This window comes from Sander vitreus, chromosome 7 (assembly GCF_031162955.1).
Source record: "Sander vitreus isolate 19-12246 chromosome 7, sanVit1, whole genome shotgun sequence".
NCBI lineage: Eukaryota > Metazoa > Chordata > Actinopteri > Perciformes > Percidae > Sander > Sander vitreus.
Window position 1 is genome coordinate 11,998,597 of NC_135861.1, and position 22,165 is coordinate 12,020,761.

At 39.9% G+C, this 22,165-nt stretch overlaps 1 protein-coding gene across 1 annotated transcript; it reads left to right on the forward strand.

Annotated features, from left to right (window-relative positions):
- The first annotated feature begins 654 nt into the window (after positions 1–654).
- On the forward strand, positions 655–22,165 carry kif5aa (kinesin family member 5A, a). Its single transcript, XM_078254627.1, has 29 exons — positions 655–1,159; positions 4,816–4,903; positions 4,990–5,063; positions 5,600–5,704; positions 5,911–5,959; positions 6,071–6,126; positions 6,301–6,388; positions 10,124–10,248; positions 10,392–10,496; positions 11,360–11,508; positions 12,097–12,245; positions 12,378–12,556; positions 12,874–12,942; positions 13,511–13,717; positions 14,364–14,510; positions 14,667–14,855; positions 15,000–15,117; positions 15,258–15,319; positions 16,094–16,200; positions 16,443–16,544; positions 16,820–16,880; positions 17,047–17,118; positions 17,602–17,706; positions 18,276–18,492; positions 18,684–18,858; positions 19,224–19,303; positions 19,524–19,566; positions 19,652–19,737; positions 20,319–22,165. Exons 1-28 carry the CDS (start codon positions 1,031–1,033, stop codon positions 19,728–19,730), a joined length of 3,129 nt encoding a protein of 1,042 aa, XP_078110753.1. The 5' UTR covers positions 655–1,030; the 3' UTR covers positions 19,731–19,737; positions 20,319–22,165.

The following is a 22,165-nucleotide window of genomic DNA, read 5'->3' on the forward strand; positions in this document are numbered from 1 at the left end:
ATAGCTGTTTGCCTTTTATCAGGATATCTTAAAATGTTGGCAAAATGGGCATTTTTTTTCATAAATTAAAATATCTGGCACAATATCCCAAGTATCCATAATCTTTCTATTAATGAAAACAACTTATGGGTTTGTGCAGCTTAATGAGTTCATTCTGATTTGTATTTTTAAATGTTTACATTGTGCTGCATCATCTCTGAGATGCGCCTTCAAGGTGAGGCCTAAACTCATCTTTAATCAATAATATCCACTGCCTTTCCATAATGGTTTCTTATGTCTTCCAAGAAATACAATCGGGTATCGGAGAGAGGCCAAATAATGACTTTGATGATTAGTCACTGCATCATCATCGGGCCTGGCAGCTGCTTTGCAGAAAGTAATGAAGTTATTCTTCATGGCTCTGTGAGGATGTGACGCTGCAGCACGGGGGCTCTTGTTTCCGCCTGCTTGTGAGGATGCTGACATGATGATGCGAGGCTGTGGGTACCACTTTAAAGAGACGGATGCTGACCACGCCCTTCCTTTGCTCGCCGATAGAGGACGCTGTGGCCATCAAAGCAGGCCAAACATCCGCAGCTTTACCTCACTGCCCTTCCAGCAGCATCTCACCTTCAACCGGCCTGACGCACATCCACCGCCGCACCCGAAAAGGAAAAACACGAGAGAAAGACAGCGTCAAACAAACCAACAATTGAAATCGAGCAACAGCAAAGTCGGGGTTTATTTTTCAATGATGTAGGGGATCGTTTTGCGGTTTGACATCTAATTTCAGTCTGCCAGCCTCTCTGCGACACGGAAACACCATCCGGCTACGCATAAATAAATTGCATCCTCTCACAGCTTGTCAGGGTAAAACCATCCAACCTCTCCACCGTCCTCAGAGTCCCCTCGACGTAGAAGGACTAAGTCACTGCGCATCCCTCGTTTATTTTGACGGTCAGATCAGGCCCCGATCAGCGACGGGTCGCCTCCACCCTCGGCAGCATCTCTCCTCTCAGAAAGCAGCATCCTTCCTCCTTGAATCTGCGCAATGGCCGATATTCCAGCGGAGTGTAACATAAAAGTGTTGTGTCGCTTTCGTCCTCTCAACCAGTCAGAGATTCTACGTGGGGACCAGTTTATCCCCAAATTCCAATCAGACGATACTGTCGTCGTCGGGGTAAGTAAATGGAGGCGCTTTGTTGTGCATGCAGGCCTTCATCAATAAATCATCAGCTCGACTCATCTGTTTGGGTCGTAGAATGGAAGGGAAACATGATAATCGGTGAGGCACAGGGAAATATACATTTCCCCCACAATATGTCTTTTCCTTAACATGACAAAGCACAAATACATGTAATGTTAGTGCGCAAACTGGCCTTTTGCATCAGCTGACCAAAGTCTGCACTGTGTAGCATATGAATGAAACAGCCAACACCTTGTTATCGTAACCTATGTTGGAAGGTACTTTTCTAAAGAGACAGATATGCTAACATAACATATTTTAAAACAACAAATTGCTATAATTTTCTGTAGGCCTTTATCAGTCAGTCATGGCCCTATAGGCCTAATCCTGATTCATAACACACAACTAATACAACCCTCAAAGGTAAATATAAATGAATGTAAAGTATTTCCCATGCTGATATTGATGGGTCCATTCATTAATTCTGTGTGATTTAGTTCATTTGCAAATTAACCTCTCCTTAATGCTGCCATGAAGGAGGTCAACTACAGCACATGCAGGCTTTCTCTTCTCTTCTATTGTGTGGGTTACTCAGCTGGTGCAGACAAATATACTGGTGCACCTTTGTAGTAGATGTTTTGGGAAATGGGGTCTGGTGAGCTGGGTGGACCAAATTCTGATGATTCATGCCTTGTTTACCCTGAAGATTGTTTGTATGGGAGGATACAATTACATAAGCCAGTCTCTTTAAATTCTGAATGTTTAATAGCTGGTGAGCATGTGGCTATGATGTGGGGTGAACACCGTTTCATGTCAGGACACTTGACATACATTTATTTTCATACAGTTCATCTCACTCAAACACTCAAAAACATTGTTGTTTTGTTTTGTTTTTGTTTATGACTGAATCATGAAAACATTTCCTCAAAAGAGAAAAACTGCCAGTGTCGCCTCATTTCAGTGTTAGTTTTGAATACAAATTGCATTTTTAAAAGATTTTTCATATTTTTTTGGGCAGCAATCTACAAATTTCTAGAAATATCTTGAAACAAGTCGTATCGGAAACAGACTGAAATACTCCACCTACACTGGTGCCTGTTACATTTGAAATCCAAAAAAAGTAAATTGATTTGATCCCATCCTCAGAGGCCAAAATCATTCCAAATACATCCAGTTTAAAGGCCAAATGAAGGAAAGATTGTAACTTGTAGGCCTATTATTTTGCTTATACATGCTGCTGTTGTTCTTTATGTTTTGTTTTTTCTTGGTCAAGTAGGCCTATGTCATGTCTAAGGAAGGCCAAAGAAACAAACACAATGAATACTTAGAGTGCTAAAAGGAGAGCAATAGTTAGCTTTGGTTCTCCTGTGGCTGATACATGCAGTGTGCAGAGGGAGGAATCATGTTGAAAGTTTCTCCAGTGATAATGGAAACATCTCAACCTGACCTTTCTCTCCCCATGACGGTGGACAGTAGAGTCAGAAACTGATCTCTCTAATTGCACACAGAGAGAATCAATAATCATCCAGCAAGCTCCTGCATCACCTGCTGACCTGCGTTTAGTCTTGTCTCCGGCTCCATCTGTCTCTCTCTCTGTCTTTGAATTTTTCTGTCTCATTCTACCGTTTCTCTCTTTATATTTTGCGCCTGCCTCTTTGACTCTCACCTCTGTTTCTCCTTTGCTCATCCATTTCCATTTTTATGTCTCTTTCTGTGCCTCCTCCTCCTCCCCTCCTCCCCTCCTCCCTGTTCTGGGACTAAATGTCTCTCTCTCTGGTAAATCACTCTGTTATGGGGGAGGTCGGCAGATGAGTCAATTTGTTAATGACATTTAATACGGCTCATGTCCTGGCAGCTCACATCATTGCTTTGCGTTTTGGCCTCTGTATCAGATAGGACGGTGACATTCACGGGTTTTATAGCTTGGTTTCTGCAGCGAGGCGTGTCAGGGCTGAGTCACTCGTCTGTGTTTTATGCAAGATTGTGTGTATTTTAGGAGGAGCGGATTTATTTGGGGCACATTTTGAAATAAACAAAATCCATTCTTGTGGATTTAGCTGCCAACCCTCTTACAAAATGAGGGCAGACATCAATGTACATTATACCTAGCTACACACAATAAATATTCTTTTGTTTTTTTAAACTCAAAAGAACATTTAGAGTGTGTTGTAGTTCTCGTGCACTTTCTACTGAGCTTTGCAGTAATTTAAAATGCTGAGTGGAGGATCTTCATTTTTCAGTTTGTTGACCTACTTCCTTGCAGTGTGAGTGGTAATTTCCATACAATATATTCAGAGTTGAAACTCTTTCTGAGAAATTAGAGACTATAAAGTCCTGTCCCCTCTTCTACCTGTTCAACTAGCATCTGTACCTAATTTATTTCTTATAGAGCTTTTAATTAATCAGTTTTTCTTAAAAGCCGAAACATGTTCCTGGAGTTTTCTGTTCATATTCTAAACAAATGGATCTACGCTTTGGAGGTAGCTTTAGAGGTGATGGTTGGAAGATTTTGTTTTTGTTGGCCAAGGCTAGCTGTTTCTCCCTGTTTCCAGTCTTTGTGCTAAGCTAAGGTAATAAATAAAAAAATAAAATATAAATAATAAATACATGTATTTCCCAAAATGTCCAACTATTCCTTCAACAAAGATAAAAGGATGATTATTTTATATGTTATCAGCATTTAGCAAAAAACATACCCCATGAGTCTTTGTACACTGGCAAAGTCTTATGGGAGCTGTAGTTCTTCTAAATACTAATACTAATAACAAAAGAATTGTTCACATTTAAGTACAGCAGTAGATACTCCTTTATTTTAAAAATACGTACAGAAAATAGCGGGAATGTGTTTCTATTTTCCAGAAAGCCTGATGAAAGAAACCCAAAATGAGAACACCCATCAAGTTACAGTTGTCAGAGCAACAGAAGCTTGTTAGGACTGATTAACTACAGCTGAGGGTGCTGCAGAAAAGCTAGTGATAGCACCTCACTGGATACATATGAGTAGCTATTGTCTTTCATATGACTTTTTCCCATGTTAGATATAAAACTATAAAATGTTTTTGTTTTTTTAACAACCTTGGTCCTGGATGAAATTTGGCTCTGACTAGCTAGGAGAAAGAGGCACTGCAGAGCTAGCTTTCTCCTTCTGCTGATATCATCTGTTGTTGTGCACTTTCTGTTCAGAAGATGATGCAGCGTTGTACAAACCATCCACAAAAATGCTACCAACACTGAAGCATTCTCAGAGACTGGGTTGATATAGATTTTTTGCCATGTCATGATAAAAAATAACACGTTCATGTGTTGATACAAGTTGAGTTACCGCAGAAGCTCAAACTTGTTTTTCTCTTGAATGTGTTGAGTTTTCAAAGAAAAAAAAGAAATCCATCAAGAGACATTTCTTAAACATTTCTGAAATGTTGGCACAACAACAGCAATATGTTGTGTTGGCCAGTAACATTAATGTTTGTTTCTCTATGAGAGATGAAATTTAAAGGTTTAAAGATGAGTTACCCATTTTATATGAGTGTGTATGTCATACCTTTATGGCCAGGCACGTGTAAACTGAGAAATCTGATCTCAATCTGGAGATAGACCACCTTATATGTTTTTTTTTGTTCATTTTTTGTTGTTGTTCATGGTCTTCACAGGGGAAGTCCTACGTGTTTGATCGAGTGTTTCCGACCAACACCACCCAGGAGCAGGTGTACAACACCTGTGCCAAGCAGATTGTCAAGGGTATGAATCATTAGCCATGTCAAAATATGTCAGATATTTGAAATGTATGTGTTGTGGTCTCATTTGTTATTCTGTTTTTCTCATAGATGTTCTGGGTGGATACAATGGCACTATCTTCGCATATGGACAAACCTCCTCCGGGAAGACCCACACCATGGAGGTATGCAGAGCAATAAAGCAAAAGTATTTCTTTAAATGAACCTTAATATTATCCAACCACTCAAATATGGAAAGTTGTATAAGGCAAAGTGTCCAACCACTTGGAAGTTTTCATTAAGTTTCAGTGTTTATCTGCCCCTATTTATTAACATTTTGGGTAGTTTGGGGTCTTTATGATAATTTTATAGGACAAGAACTAATTTAACATTGCACTTTTGTTTCAAAAATTACATTACAACTAAGATTAATTTTAATGTCGCTAGGAACTAGTGGGAGGTCCACAAAAGTGATCTACCAGTAATTCTTTCTGTGACACCAGTCATATTATTTGAATACTCTATATTTTGTTGAGTCATGGTTCTACCAGGATAGCATTTTCTCTTTTTTCTGCCAAGCCAATTTGCTGTCCTCAGTTTTGATTTAACAGGCATTTTATGAGAATTTAAAGGCATTAATGCATGAAATCTCTATTTGGCCCCAGATAGCTATCACCACCTCACTCTTAGTTATACCTATATCTGTGACTCCCTGTTTCAGGGCAAGCTGCATGACCCTCACCAAATGGGCATCATTCCTCGCATCGCTGAGGATATTTTCAACCACATCTTTGCCATGGACGAAAACCTGGAATTCCACATCAAGGTAGTGTATTTCATGAGTTAACTGAGTTATGTCTGGTGTTGTGTTATGCTTCTTGTCTTAATCCTTTGTTTTTGTATCAATCTTTACCTGGTGTCTGCAAACTGTTCAACAAAAAACTTGTATGCCCTTTTACAAAAAAAGTTTTTTTAAATGTGATGATACATTTCAGCCTGAGCTAAATTTGGTTCCCTATTTTTCTCCAACAGGTTTCATATTTTGAAATCTACATGGACAAAATCCGTGACCTTCTGGATGGTAAAGTGCTAATTAGCTCTTCATGAATCACCTGCAACAGTATTTTGATTTGTGAAATATAAACTCATGTAGCACCAGTGTTTAGCTAATGCATTTCTCTATTGTTTTTAGTGACAAAGACCAACCTGTCTGTCCATGAGGATAAGAATAGGGTGCCATATGTCAAGGTTTGTGAAAGTGCCTTGTATGTTGTCTTTGTAGGCGAAAATCTTTCTGTGCTGCATCAGATCCATGATATTAAGTCTGACTCATACTCTGTCTCTCTTGTTTTCTCTCCTCTCCTCTTGTTTCCTTTGCTCTTGTTTCTTCTTATTTCCTCTCCTCTCGTTTCCTCTCTTCAGGGATGCACTGAGCGTTTTGTCTCCAGCCCTGATGAGGTTATGGATGTGATCGATGAAGGCAAAGCTGCCCGCCATGTTGCTGTGACCAGTGAGTCTATACCTTAGAATACTGTTGTTGCAACGTAGGATATTCAGTGGGTGTATGAATATAGCAATTCAGGACATAAATCAGTTATATATATATATATAGATATATATATATATATATATATATATATATATATATATATATATATATATATATATATATATATATATATGATAACAAACATCCCAAAAGACAAATGCTTACAGTAAAACATGTTTAGATGTTTCACGTTTTCAAGTTCTCTTGTTCCTCTACTTCCATATCAGAACACGAGATCTACTGTAGTTTCTCTTCAGTGCCAGCAGTAGCTCACAACTCATCACTGATGCATGAAGGGACAGCTGAGTTCATGTAGCTTGGTATTGTTTATTGTTATGTAATCTCTGTGTTACAGCCCACTGTAATTTACAAGCTTTATTCATTCTCATGAAAAGAAATAAGATCCTGTCAGATGGAGTTCAATGTGATATAATTGGCAGCACTGGGCAGTTATTATGGGTTCAGATACAGTAGCAAAGCAGAACAACGTCTCTGCCCTGAGCCATTATCTCAATAAAGTCATTCCTAGTTACAAACAGAAACAGCTTGTCTAATAAGCTGCTTTTTGGGGCTATATTCAGTAAAATGGCAACAGTATGTTTATCTTTAATGTATGTTACAAAACCTTCAAACACAAGAAATAAAAGCTCTCTCATCTGTAATTCCTGCACCTTGTGCTGGCCTCCATGCTGCTGACTCACTCGTCTGTGGTTCAGTAGTACTAATATTTTATTAATGTCTCCAATACTGCGGGTTTACAGGTCAGAGTGATGCTTTAGCATCATTGTACAACACTTCATTATAGTTATAATAAATCAGATGTGACCTCAGTAAACCTAGTGATTGCACTCCATGAAATCCATAGAAATGCTTCAATAGCTGTGACCGGATGAGCTTTGGGATTCAGTGCTCAACAAAAACACCATGACAGCTTCACTGTAATAAATCTCAACCTGTGCAGTTCTTCTTTCTTCAGAGTTAATGCATTTTGTACCCCAGTGATTCATGTGACAGACATTCTGTGACACTTTCAAGAAATCAGTGATTTGATTTTGCCCTTTTCTGCAAAGTGATTGACTTGGACTTCTCTTTGTTGTCAGCCATTCCAAATCATCTGTGTTGCAGGACCTGACCTACATGCATTCATACAAGAAGTTCCTTTTGAATGAATTACAAAAAATACATTGAATGACCCACAATACGTTACAGTGCTAAAAACCTTTATGATTTAGGGATAACAACACTTTTCTAAGTGCATGGTTATCTCGTTGTAATGAAATACTCAGTTAATGCAAACAAAGACGAGTTCATACAGTTATATTAATCCAGAAACTTCCAGAACAAGGAGATGCCCTCTGTAAAACATAAGCTAGTATCACATTAGTTCATTTCTTTTTATTGTTAACCAGAAACACCACATAAATCAACACAGAATATTGTGGACTTAATTTAACTGTAGAGTCATCAAATACTATTTATCTGATACGTTTCAGCCATTGTGTCATATCAGTAGGAACTTTTGTGCATTAACATTCCTGCTTCTCAGTTTGAGTCCTTAATCACCTGAAACTGAGCTTCCTGACAATGATAATCCCATAGTCTCAGGATGCAGGTAATAAGCCAGAGAGATGACTCATGAGTGATACTCACATTCAAAATAAAATAATTTGCCATCACTTTATAATAAAGGTACAAGTCATATACTTATGTGCATGACTCATGATGATTTAATGCATACATTAATCCAGGATGTATCATGAATTCCTGTTTGGCACCATGAACAAATGATCAAGCCACTATGATTTTATTGCTCACACTTAATGTTGGAGGAATGTTCATTCATAGTTACTTAATACATTTATTGATATGTAATCAAATTAGCTTCACACATTACATGAATGTTCATTTCAGACCGATGCATGCCTTTGCTCAGCCTCTCTGGAAGCAGAACAGTACTATTCTTGTAGAAATATTACGTTTTATTATTTTTTTTAAATCATATTGGTCGTCATATGCAAACATTTATATGTTGCTGCATGTCCCAATAGTATTCATGCCACATTTGCAACCTAGGGGGTGGAACATGCGTTGTTTTGGGGTTTTCTAATTATTATATTAAAGACCAACAGCAGAAAACAACTTAATCTGTTATCATTGTTTTCTATGTTTTCCTATATCAGTAATACTTATAAACACAGAAATATAATATTCCTATTTATGCAATAAGGATCAGTTGAGAAGCACAGAAATGCAAAATCTTTATTTAGAAATCATATTCCTCATTTAATAGATCTGTTGCACTTGGGGCTATGCAGTCCAAGACTTTATTATGAAGTCATCTCCAAAGCGTTTGGTGTCTTATGTAAGGCAAACAAAAGCGAAATGTTTATAACTAATAATAACAGATATTTGTGTTCAGCAGAGTTTGAATACAATTATTTTCTAGATATATCTTGGCTCAGCTACAGAGTGTAATTGGCTGGGAGAATTCTGCATCATGTTGCAACTTAAAGATAATACGGTCAGATTGCTTGTCTGGTACAGACTGCTATAAAAGAGCAATGGTGTTTTAAATCATCCATCCATTGAGTTGATCTATGGGTGGTCTCTGACCCAACTCTTACTCTTCACACTGAGCTGCAGCTTGTGCTCTGGCAGAAGATACAAAGTCCCTTGGTGCATGCAAAATCACTATGAAATGTATCTCTGCCTGTGTGTTACGACTATAAGTAAACATCGTCATTGTAACGGGGTTGTATAACAGGCATGCATGGATGTTTGAGCTAGAGGATTGTGTGGGCTTTGTATTTTATGGATTTTACGTACTTGTGTGGGAGATAATGGAGGCTAAGACAAATTTCTTCTTCGTGACAAATTAAATAGAATTCCTCTCTTTAAAAAAGAAAATAAGAAATATTTACTTATATATATATTATTTGCTCATACTTGTAATGTAGCCTATATACTATTTACTCAAAAGAAAGTGTGCTCAGTAGAGCAGAAATAAGACAAACCTTTCACAAACAATCAAATCCTACAACAGTCTAGCTTTGAAAATCAACTGATTGTGAGCAGAAGTGGATCCAATGTGTTTAAAGCTGCGTTCACCAGCAGTCTTCTCTGTTTCCTGGTTGATGCCTGCTGACTCACGGTGCTGCAGAGCGGTGTGCTGATGGCAGACTAATGGGGCGACACTCTGCAGACACTGAGCTGATGCCCTCAGATATATGGTCTGCAGAGAAACCTGAACTTACTTACTGTCTGATGAAGCACAGCATTTCGATCCGTGCTGCTTGTTATCTGCACTCTGTGAAATAATGATATCATTCTGCTGCAGAGATGACTTGTTCTGGTTGACAAAAAAGACACGGAAGATTTCAAATGCACAAATGAATGAATCTGTTAATAGTTTCACTGCATTAAGGTGATTGGTAAGAACTGCTGGTAGGAGAGAGGCATGTAAATAATAGTTTGTATGTTTTGTAAAACAAAGTTTACATGTATGTAAAGCTCCATTATTACACATCTCGTTGTAGGCTCTTTTTTCTATTGTGAAACTACTGTGTTTTCCTGTATGTATGTGTCTCTGAAAATGGTTTTAAACATCAATTTTAACAGCAAAAGTTCTAAGACTACAACGAAACCTCTTTGCCTTTTGCTCTACCCAACTGTTATGCATCTTTTGTCTTTGTGCAGACATGAACGAGCACAGTTCTCGCAGCCACAGCATCTTCCTGATCAACATCAAACAGGAGCATGTGGAGACTGAGCAGAAACTGTGTGGAAAGCTGTACCTGGTGGATCTGGCTGGCAGTGAGAAGGTAGGAGACACCCTGAGGAAAATATTGTTTAAAAATCAGCAACTTCCAACATGCAATTCAGCTGCTTCAAATTAATTACGTTCTGTGTTTTTCTGCAGCAGTTCATCATTAATATTTTACTTCACTCTTTTTCTTTATTCCAGGTCAGTAAGACAGGAGCAGCAGGAGCCGTCCTGGATGAGGCTAAAAACATCAACAAGTCTCTTTCTGCTCTGGGAAATGTCATCTCTGCGTTGGCTGAGGGCACGGTGAGCTATTTTCACCCTACTTACCTCTATTTGTATAGACGGTAGAGAAACAATTGAGGCTGTGTGCCTCAAGAGATATAATAAAATAGGTCTACAGAAATACAGATCTGGATTAAATTAAAATACTTTGTAGATCAGCTAATAAATCACCATAAAGTGTCAAACAATGGTAGTGCTTACTGTATGTTTTGGTCTTGGTTTGCTATTTTGGAGTATACTGTATCGCAGTGTTTAATCAATGTGTGAGATATTTAAGGAGCTGATGTAAAGTAGTATTTTCACATTTAAGTTAAGTGAAACATATGTACCTTTTCCCCAACTGAAGCTTACTTCTATTGTAGAATTTGGGGACTACAACATGTTTAATTTCTATTTCTACAACTGGAAGTGTCCTGTTTATCTCCATCTTCAGAGACTGTTGCATATAGCTCTCCTCTCTCATTTCAAATCTGTCCCTCCTGTCGATTTGTTTATGAAATGCATCCTGCCCAGTACCTGAACCCTTCTTTCCATTCTGCCAACTCAACAGGTTTGGCTGTCAAATGCCAAAACTATCCCAGCCAATTATAAGATTAGTTGGATGCGGCACAATAAATCTGAGACTTTTGACAGGAGTTATGGGATTTGTTTGAGAAATCAAGTTGAATGGGAAAGTGTACATTTTTGCTGAATATAATCTGCTGATGAATCACACAGAAATCCAAAATCAGGAAGCAAATGAAATGTATCTCCTGCCTTCCTGTCATGCTTTTAGTTTCAAATTGTCTCTGGGTCTGGATCTTTTCCCCTCCTTTTTTTTCCCCTCTTTTCTTTCCCTCTGCTTCCTCTCTCATCATCTGCCCTCCCTCACCTCTCTCCTTCAGAAAAGTCACGTACCGTACCGTGACAGCAAAATGACCCGCATCCTGCAGGACTCCCTCGGTGGGAACTGTCGCACCACCATGTTCATCTGCTGCTCTCCCTCCAGCTACAACGACGCCGAGACCAAATCCACTCTAATGTTTGGACAACGGTAGATACATTTGTGGATACAGCCAATGCAGCTTTGGAAAGAAACTTTAGTATACAATATATACATGAAAAATGAACTCAGTCTAACAGTTTATTAACATGCTGCAATGTTTCTTAGCAAGAATCCAAACTGATTATAATTTACATAAGGAAGGCAATGATCTATTTTGGGCGTGACCTAAAATCCAAACAAGGCAGACACAGAAGCTAACTGACACTGCCCATTTGACTATATTGCACTTATATTTATTTAAAGGAAATTATGTTATTTCACCAGGGAGGTATTAATGTGTTTTTTGAGTCAGAAAGCTGAAGAAATGTCTCAAAAATAGAAATGAACCTATAAGAAAATCAGGCATTAGCTGTGTTATATTCTTATTTCTTTACAATAGTTTCCTCTCATACTTATCAGGTGACTTTAAAACTATATGACCAACATAAAGCTGAATTTTGGGCATTTTATCCAGTAGAATTGTTAATTGAACACAAACACTGATCATCAGTCCTTTCCTTAATTTAAAACTTAAAAAAATGACTCACATTGTTTTCTCCATTTGTGTCTCTCTGTCTTTGTCGTCCTCTGTCACAGCGCCAAGACCATCAGGAACACCGCCTCCATCAACCTGGAGCTGACGGCGGAGCAGTGGAAGAGGAAGTACGAGAAAGAGAAGGAGAAGAACAAGACTCTGAAGGAAACCGTACAGAAGCTGGAGATTGAGCTCAACCGCTGGAGAAATGGTGAGACACATTAAGCGTTTTCTGACTAACTTTTCAGCTGCATAACTTCAACTCTTCTGTGCTGACATTATAAACACAACCATCTTATTCTAATTTCTCTGTCCTCTTTGTCCCTTCATGCCTTTCCTTCAGGAGAGGAGGTGCCTGAGACGGAGCAGACCACTGCAGACGTGGTGACCCGTTTTGAGACCGTGGAGGAGCGTCCCATTTTGGACAATGACACCTCCTCCATTGTGGTTCGCATTTCCGAGGAGGAGCGGCAGAAGTACGAGGAGGAGATCCGCAAGCTCTACAAGCAGCTGGATGATAAGGTCCAAACATCAACATACTAATTACAACAGACACTTTTTGCCTGTACATTAGTAAACTTGCTTACTTTTGCTCCACTTTAATTCCACCTCAGTGTAAATGTAGATGTAATTGTTTTTATAAATATCAAAGGAAGGACTATTTTTAAGTGTCTTTCTCGCTAGTGTTTACAGTAACATTTGCGACATCTTATAGACCGAAATTCAATTAAGGGTTTATAGATATAAAACAATCATGGACAAAGTAGATGAAAGCCTATAAAGTTTTCAGTGTCACATATATTCATTCAAACAAGCATGATAAAATCATGTTTCTGCAGGATGATGAGATCAACCTGCAGTGCCAGTTGGTGGAGAAACTGAAGCAGCAGATGCTGGACCAGGATGAGGTCATTATATACAAACACATACACACTGTATGCACACACAGACTATGTTTGAGAGGGTACTTACTAATTCCAAATGTAATCTTAAAACCAAGCGTCAGCGTTGAAACAGCCGCTGAAGAATTGAGGAATGGAGAAAATGACTTAAAGGTGCTGTAGGTAGGATTGCGAAGATCCAGGACTTAGCCAAAACTGTAAACATCGACAACTTCTCAGTCCCTCCCCTCTTTCCGCTGAAGCCCAAAACTGTCTCCTAAGCCCCCACAAGGGAGAATGAATGCGTGTGCATGAGCAGTGATTGACACGCAGTTAGACACCCCCCCCCCCCGGCCCTGATTGGTGCATCTGAACAGGGAGCTGTGGTTTTTTGCAAATCACACTACAGGCTGTAGGTGGTGCCAGAGGAGACAGATTTTTTTTAAATGACCTGCTTCATGTAGTTCTACTCGAACATAGGGTCTGTTTCAGCAAATATGACAGAAAGTTAGTTTTATAAGTCTTACCTACTGTACCTTTAACTGAAGACATGTCTCCCTCTCTTTTCTTTTACTCCCTCCCTCCCCCCCTCCAGCTCCTAGCCTCATCCAAGGGCGATGGGGACAAGGTCCAGGCTGAACTTGGCAGGCTTCAGGTGGAGAGCGACTGCGCCAAGGCTGAGGTGAAGGAGGTGCTGCAGGCTCTGGAGGAGCTTGCCATCAACTACGACCAGAAGAGCCAGGAGGTGGAGGAGAAAGGCCTGCAGAACCAGCTGCTGGCTGACCAACTGTCCCAGAAAATGGTACGTTTTAAGAGGAATGACTGACAGAGAGCTAAAATCAGAGACAGGAGTTGAAACAGAAGGACGCTCGCTTCCTTGCTGCACTAAAGAGACAAGGACATGCAGCAGTGAGCGGAAAATACTGCAGGAATTATATGACAGTCAAGTACTGGAAGAGAAGTGTTAGAGACTGTTTACATTACATTAGGCTTAGCTGTAGAGGACTGAAAAAATAAATGGACTTTTGCGATGCAGTACTGTTTCTCAGCTGGTTGTCAATTTCTTCTCCATGTGGCTTAACTGCCATAACACCTTAGAATTGTGCAGTCACATTTTAAGGACCTATAGGTGAAGCTAGCAACCTAATCATTTGAGATGAAATATGAAAGCCTTAATGTTCGGGGACAGGTTTTAGATATTCTCCAAAAACTATGGCCTCCATCACCCAACAGTTATGACTAAAACTGAAAGCTTGAAACTGCTACAGTACCTCTGTCCTCTTTGGGGTAATCTTACTTTTATATAATTTACATATGAAGAGATATCCTGGTTTCTCGATCTAGATGTACCATAAACTTTTTTCTGGTGATATGTGGTCTGGGTGCTTTTTGTTGGAAACTGGTAGTGCTTCCCTGGTCCTGACTGAGCCTCTCTTTTTCTCTTACAGGCCAGTCTGATGGAGCTGGAGGCAGAGCTGTCCCGTATGCAGGAAGTGAGCGGGCAGCAGAGGAAACGCATCGCTGACGTCCTCAACGGTCTGATGAGGGACCTCAGTGAGTTTAGCACCATCGTGGGCAACGGGGAGATCAAGCTGGTGAGTTCGCTGTGTTAAGTGTTAACAGAAGTTTAAATGTACTGTACATATACTGTAGGTACACTATATAGAGTGTGTTGAGTTGAGTTGAGTTTCTTGTTAGTCCCGACTGGAGAAGAAAAGAGAAAATAATCACCACTTTTCTACAATCCTCAGCCGGTGGAGATTAGTGGCGCGATCGAAGAAGAGTTCACGGTGGCTCGCCTCTACATCAGCAAGATCAAGTCGGAGGTGAAGAGCATGGTGAAGCGCTGTCGCCAGCTGGAGAACATGCAGCTGGAGTGCCACCGCAAGATGGAGGAAACCGGGAGGGAGCTCTCCTCATGCCACCTCCTCATCTCCCAGGTGAGGGATGGAGGGAGAGGGACAGGATGGGAGATTGGAGGAAAGCCTGTGTGAATGAATCAAATATTGTAGTTTGTTGTGGCTGGGTTTTTATGACTTTTTTGTTTTTATTTCCTGTGTGTGCGTTTGTTTGTGTTCGTACAGCATGAAGCTAAGATCCGCTCCCTGACAGAGTACATGCAGAGCGTGGAGCAGAAGAAGAGGCTGCTGGAGGAGAGCCACGACTCCCTGAGCGAAGAGCTGGCCAAGCTGCAAGACCAGGGTAACCTGCACACTGCATGTGTACACATACACATATACCAAATATTAACTACAGAATTAATGTTCAAGCAAAAGGAAATAGGATTTTTTTTAGGTTGTTGCTCTGTGGTGAATGCTTTCTTTCTCTTTTTCTTCTTACAGATAACTCCCTGCTTGAGGAGAAGGATGGAGAGAAGGGTGAGACTGAGGATGGAAATGTGAAGGTAAGAAACGTTAAAAGGCAATTTCTTTAGTGCCCAGCCTAAAACCTTAGTAAACTGATTTACTGATTTTGACTTAATTGAAATTGTGACACGGGCAATATAATACAAGTTAAGGTACTTATTGTTCAGATGTAACTCCTTTGTGCCATTTCATGCCTGTATTTTAATTCCTGTAGGGTGCTACATGCAGGGTTTATGAGGGTTACTTTAAAAATGTATTCCAATACAATTACTTATTATCTATTATCTATTAAAACATGTGGTCAGTAACCTAATCCAATATCACAATATTAAAGCAATATAACTTGATTACTTTGATTACTTTTTTGGAGTCCCTCAATGCCAAATATGGGCATAACTTGCACTATACTGTAATGTTGTTCCCCTTTTCTGCTTTATTTACAAATTAACATTAAAAATGGCAACTGTTAGCTATGGTTTCACTCAAGACCAGAGTGGTGTTGTGTGAGACTCATAAATGTTGTAATGTGTGCGCATGTGCATGGTGTTATACTGTTGTTTCTTTTAAAATGTATATTTGAATTGTAATATTGCTAATAATCCCCATTTTTACTAAATGTATCAGTTATCTGATTGCCTCTTTTTTCTGTAATTTTAAAACAGGATATCTTTTTCCTAAAAATATCCTAAAATCCTAGATTATGTGGCTTTTTATTTTTAAAAATTAATATTTATTAATATTTATTTTCTAGTTTTCCCTGCTAGAGCCAGCATCTCTGAAGACATTGTGCCTTTTGCTCTTTTCATTTGCAGAAGGTTTCCCGTCAGCAGGAGTCTCACCGTGGCCTCCATCATAAGCAGCTGGCCCGCCTGCGGGATGAGATCAATGAGAAGCAGAGGATCATTGACGAGCTCACTGAGTCTGTGACCATCTTAATTAGTTCTTTCTATTTACACATAGATGCCATATATGTGATAATTTAACATTATTAATTGTTGTATGCTATTTTTATTATTTACAATATAACATAAATGTTTTCATACTGTAGACACAAAGGTTTACCAACTATTATCTGTGGAATAAAACAGGTTTGCTGTTTATTCAACTCTTCCTTTTCTCTTTTTCCTTCCAAACATGTGTGCTGTTGTTTCCCACCTCCAGTCGTAACTCCAAGCTGGAGCTGGAGCTGGCTCATGTCCACGCCGACTTTGAACGCCTGAAGAGTCAGGACAACACTAAGAGTGAGCGTCTGGAGGAGCTCTCGTAAGTGTTCTCACTACTCAGTGTGGTTGAAACAAAGGTCTAAGTATAGCGTACTGCATGTGTGGGATGGGTCAGCAAACAGTGGTTTACAGCGTTTTCATGATTATTTCAATGGAGAACTTAGAAACATTAGAGTATAGAATTGATACAGTCCACTGTTTCTTCTTTTAAATTCCAGCAGAGGGCACTCAAAACAACCCATTGATATTAAATTTTCCTGAAATACACAGAAATGTTGTCTTATTTGTAATGATGGTTTTGCTGTTTTATGTCAGATTCCTGCATGAGCGCCATGAGCAGACTAAACAGGACTTGAAGGGTCTGGAGGAGACTGTCGTGAGTAAAATATACACTTTGCTGTGTCTCTGTCTCTCTCTTTCCTTATACCTTAGAGTCTTGTCTTACCTCAGTCTGCTATCTTTTCTTTTGAATTACCTTTCTCTAACATCTTGTACATGCAGAATTGTCTTCCTAACCTGCTCTCCATCTTTCTGTCCTCCAGGCCCGCGAACTCCAGACCCTCCACAACCTGCGCAAGCTGTTCGTTCAAGACCTCACGTCGCGGGTTAAAAAAGTAAGCAGCTCAAAGATGATTACATTACGGGATGTTAAGGAATCTGTGACCTAAATTCTCAGTGATGAACCTGAGAATAGCAACAATATCCTCCATTCCTCTAATCCCCTTGACTTTTTGATATTGTGACACAAGAAATTCACTTTTGTGTAGACTAGTGGATTAAAGATCCAACAGAAAGGCCTTGCAAGGAGTTAGTATGTCACCATGCAAAATGCTGGATGAATAGCTGTTCTAAAAGGGGCTTGTTTGGCACATTTGACCGTGTATTGATAACAGATAAGATGGAAGGTTTTAAACCACAATTACTCAAAAGTGAGTTTGAAAGGTCTTCTCACGGTAATCCGTGGTATTTATAAAGGTTTCGGTCAGCCCCCGTCAGGTGTTACAATCATCTTCTGCCACCGGACACTAGAAAACCTCTTTCTCTACCTTGCTTACTATTTGTTTCCTCATCTTTGTGCTTCGTCTTCCTCTCTGCAGAGTTCCGAAATGGAGCCTGATGATAGCGGGGGGTCTTGCACCCAGAAGCAGAAGATTTCCTTTCTTGAGAATAACCTGGACCAACTTACAAAGGTTCACAAACAGGTGAGAAACACAGAGTGGATGAGAGGAACTATAACCTTTAGTGATGGAAACACAGTTTGACTGATATTTTTATTTCAAGAGATAAAGTAATTGTGGTGGATAATTTGCCTGCTAGTTGCCTAAACTGCACACTCAGGAGTCTGACCTAAGTGGGTCCATAACAGAAAAAATATGTATTGCTATATTGAACAGACTTCAAGTAAAGTAGTATGTTCAAAACCCACAAATCGTTTATAATGTAAGCAAATTGTGCCATCTAAACTCTGCCCTAAATGTCTTTTTATTAGTGATTGGTGTGATGGAAGTGACTAACTAAATGATATTGTATCACATTACTGTAATTGCATGGCTTTTTATGTATTTGTATTTCTTGGAGTATTTTCAACAAGGAATTGAATTAGCTTCTTAAGATGTAAGTGCCATACTTGGCTACACGTTTTCACTCCTTCCTCTTCCTCTTCCTCTTTTTCCTCTTCTTTCTTCACACTGATTATTTTTTTTTAATTTAGATTCCAATTTTCCCACCCTGTGTCATTTCTCACCCCTCCCTCTGTCTCTCTCCCTTCCAGCTGGTACGTGACAATGCAGATCTGCGTTGTGAGCTTCCAAAGTTGGAGAAACGTCTTCGGTCTACTGCTGAGAGAGTTAAGGCCCTGGAGACTGCACTGAGGGATGCCAAGGAGGGCGCAATGATGGACCGCCGCCGTTACCAGCAGGAGGTCGACCGCATCAAGGACGCCATGAGGGCAAAGAGCGCCCTGAGGCGCCCCCATGCAGCACAGATCGGTATAGCACTGAAGCTTGATCATTTGATTTATGCTTTAGTTTGTGTCGCTGCCTGGGTATTGGTATTTTCCTAAATGAAATGTCTGAAATGCAAGGAATTTTAAACTGACTTTCTGTCTCTTATTTGGTCTGCAATAACCCAGTTTCATTATTATTGTATCCTATCTTACATTACATTATCATCCTGACAGCTAAGCCAGTGAGACCGAAGCAGATGCCTGTCTGCTCTCCCACCAACCCGTTCTACACTTACATCCGTGCCACTGAACAGGCCAACACCTACAGCAACGCCCTCTTCCAGGGCAACGTGACACAGCCAAGCGCCGCCAGCTCAAACTGCAACCCCAACTCTGTCCAGAGCAACACGTGAGTTTAAATCCTTCCTTCCACCATTTCAGGCTACAGATTGCATGGCCTAAGTAAGGTCTGTGACATATGTCAGATGACAGAGTTCAGGAAGAGTCAGCACTACTCTCCAAAAAACATAGCATCCTGTGGTTTGTAGACGGGTACTGAGCGGCCGTTCATCCAAGCATGGTCATTTCATTATAACCTACAGCTGGCAGGCTTCTCTCTTTGATGTTAAGTATTGCTTCAACAATGTATTCCTTTTTACTCTGTCGACCTTTTGATTTTTCAAATGGCTGGATCAGGCAAGTCCCCCTCACTTGTAACGTCTAATGCTGTGCTTATATGTGTGTTTTCTGTTCCCTCTGTAATGTTTTACACAGAGTTTCCACAGCACTGGGCTACAGAGCAGGCAGATATACCGGAGACATACTGGAGTCCTTCCCACTCAACATTGACAACGGTAAGTACAAGAGCACACACACGTACCTGTATCCAACCTGGATGTTCACATACATGTATACGTGCGTACACAGAGTTTGGCATCAAGAGTATGAGATAATTATTGTCAGGAGCTCAGTGTTCTTTATACACTCTTTATTCTATTATAGGATCCATTTACCAGTTGATGATATTGATCGTCCTTATCAACAAATGGAATTAATCTATTGTTTTATTTACAGCAGGTAACAGTATCAGTGAAACAAGAGACATCAATGACAACAGGTGAGGATGTCAGTTCCACTAAGTTTACAGTAAAACAGTAAACAGAATTACGATACTGAGTGTTGTGTTTGTATATCTGCACCAGAAGTGATGTTTACTGTGGCAGCGAGGTGGATGATTCAAACAGGCACTACATCATTCAGCAGGAGACCGCCGCAAGTTAATGCCATGGTAATTAACAAAGTACACAGTCTTACACACACACACACACACACACACACACACACACACACACACACACACACACACACACACACACACACACACACACACACTAAAATCGTCTTTATCAATGCAGTTACTTCAACCATACAGATAGACATTAACTATGAGTCATCTGCATTTTAATTTACTTTTTAACATTTTAGACAAATCTCTGCCCTTTGATTTGTTATAGTACATTATGAAAATCAACTCACAATTTACAGAAAGAAATTAATAAGGTGGAAAAAGTGTTCGCCATGATGGGTTGGGTGGTTTCTGTGTCAAGCAAGAGAAAGTCACTGCAATTAGCTTTATTAACACACTGCCATAAACTTGAAACCAGTGGCTGCCTGGACGTTAGAAAATCAGTCGACAAACTTATGGCACGCTTTGGAAAAATGTGTGGACAAAAAATGCAAGGCATATTTAGGTTTTTTCAAACAAACAAAACCATTGCTATGGTCCTTTAATAAGAAACATCTAATAGAACATTCAACAGATTTCTGTATTTCTCCAAATGATGACTTCCTTTAATTGTCTCTCTCCAGAAGATGACCAAACACTGTACCTGTCCACGGACCCTCTCCTTCCATCTGCATGCAGCCTGTCTCCCCTGTCCCTCCACTGCATCACTGATGAAGATGATGATGAAGATCTGTAGCCCTGTAGTCTTCACACTAGATGAAGCTCCGCCAGCTCCTTTGGTGACCACTATGACCCTTAGGTTTGGGGTCCAGTCCCTTCCAGTTCAGTCAGTAGAGGAAGTAAATTAAATCAGAATTCGTTTTTTTAAAATAAGAACTTCACTTAATCAACTCATTGATCTCTCCCCAATCAATTTGTCACCAGATATCACTGATGCTGATTACCTCCTGAGGTGGTTGAGCTGAAACGGGACTAACTCCATCCCTGATGACTTAGTACACACATGTTGTAAATAATAGTGCTGTATACTCCAGTAGAGGTTTTTGACCAGCAACTGTTCCAGCCTCCACCGTCCCCTGCACACATCTTCTTATGGGCAACATGTGAATGGCATACTGTGGGCAGACATGACCTTTTTCTCTGTCGTAAATAAGAGTATAGTGTGTAACGCCAGCTTGTAACAGAAGACCCACACTCTGCATGCATGTCGCTTAGAGGGTTAGCTTTCAAATCTTTGCATGTGTCCTGATTCCAGTCAGGAGCTGGTATGCTGCGAGTGAAGAGTCTGATCGACTTCGACAGATGTCACACAGAGAGAGAGAGAGAGAGAGAAAGAGGGAGGGTTTCCCTTAATCCCGATCAGGGCTCAGTGCTTTAGATTTCCTATTTTAATGTAAAACTTGTCTGTTGTGTTAATGTGGCTCAAACACAGGAAAAATGACAAAAAACACATCATAAGTGGACATAAGGAGCAACATGTGTCAGGGAAACCCAGTCTGTGTTGAGGAAACCTTTTGTTATTGCTTTGATACTGTGATATTGCAGCTGTATGATGCCATTGTATATTTCAGGTAATGCTGCCCACTTCCATTTATTGTGGATCCCTCCCTGCATTGCACCGACACCTTGTGAGTCTTCATATCGAGCCTTAACAAGAGCTGACTTCTCATGATCAAACTAACACGTGTGCATACATTTGTAATTACTACCTCTAGAGCTACTCATTATACGCTTATTACACTATACTAACATCCTCTTAAATGTCGAATAAGAGCTGATCTTAAAGTTTCTAGAGAAAGATGCAACTTTAGTACATCAATAGCTGTAAGTAGATTTAAAAGCTCTTATCAGAGCAGTAGTTATATTCTCCTGAAGTTCATTCATACACAGATTCCTCCGCCATCATAAAACAGAATCAGGGCTGGGCTGAAAACGTGCTTGCAAAAATGTTCTAGTGCAGGACCAGAAAGTTTGGGTTTACCACGTAAGGGCATATCAAGGTATACTACATTGATTTCAAATATTTTCCTAAACTTTCTGGTGCTTGATGCATTTTCCTATTTGGTACCTAGTTAAGGCTGAAATTATAATGCCTGCATCCTTTGTCTCCTAATGTGAAGTTAGACTACGTATTGTCTAAATTTTGATTTTAAAACAGAAGTGAAGTAACATCTTCAACGCTTTTTAGACTATATGGATGTTTTTTTAGTGATTCAGTGCTTTTTAAACAGACCCATCAACAGTCCGATGATTAGGGAGTGTCTGCAAATGAGTCCCCAGCTGAGCAGCCACCAGTCTGGGATGGACGGACCGTTTGACAGATGCTTGTTGTTTGTAGCTTTTTGTCAAGGCGTGCTGTTATTCTTCAGTCAATCCTGACCAGCCAATCAGGATAGAAGAACGCAACATGTCTCTGGTGGGTGACGAACATATGGATGTGTTTGGACTGAGCTGAGTCACTGAATTAAAG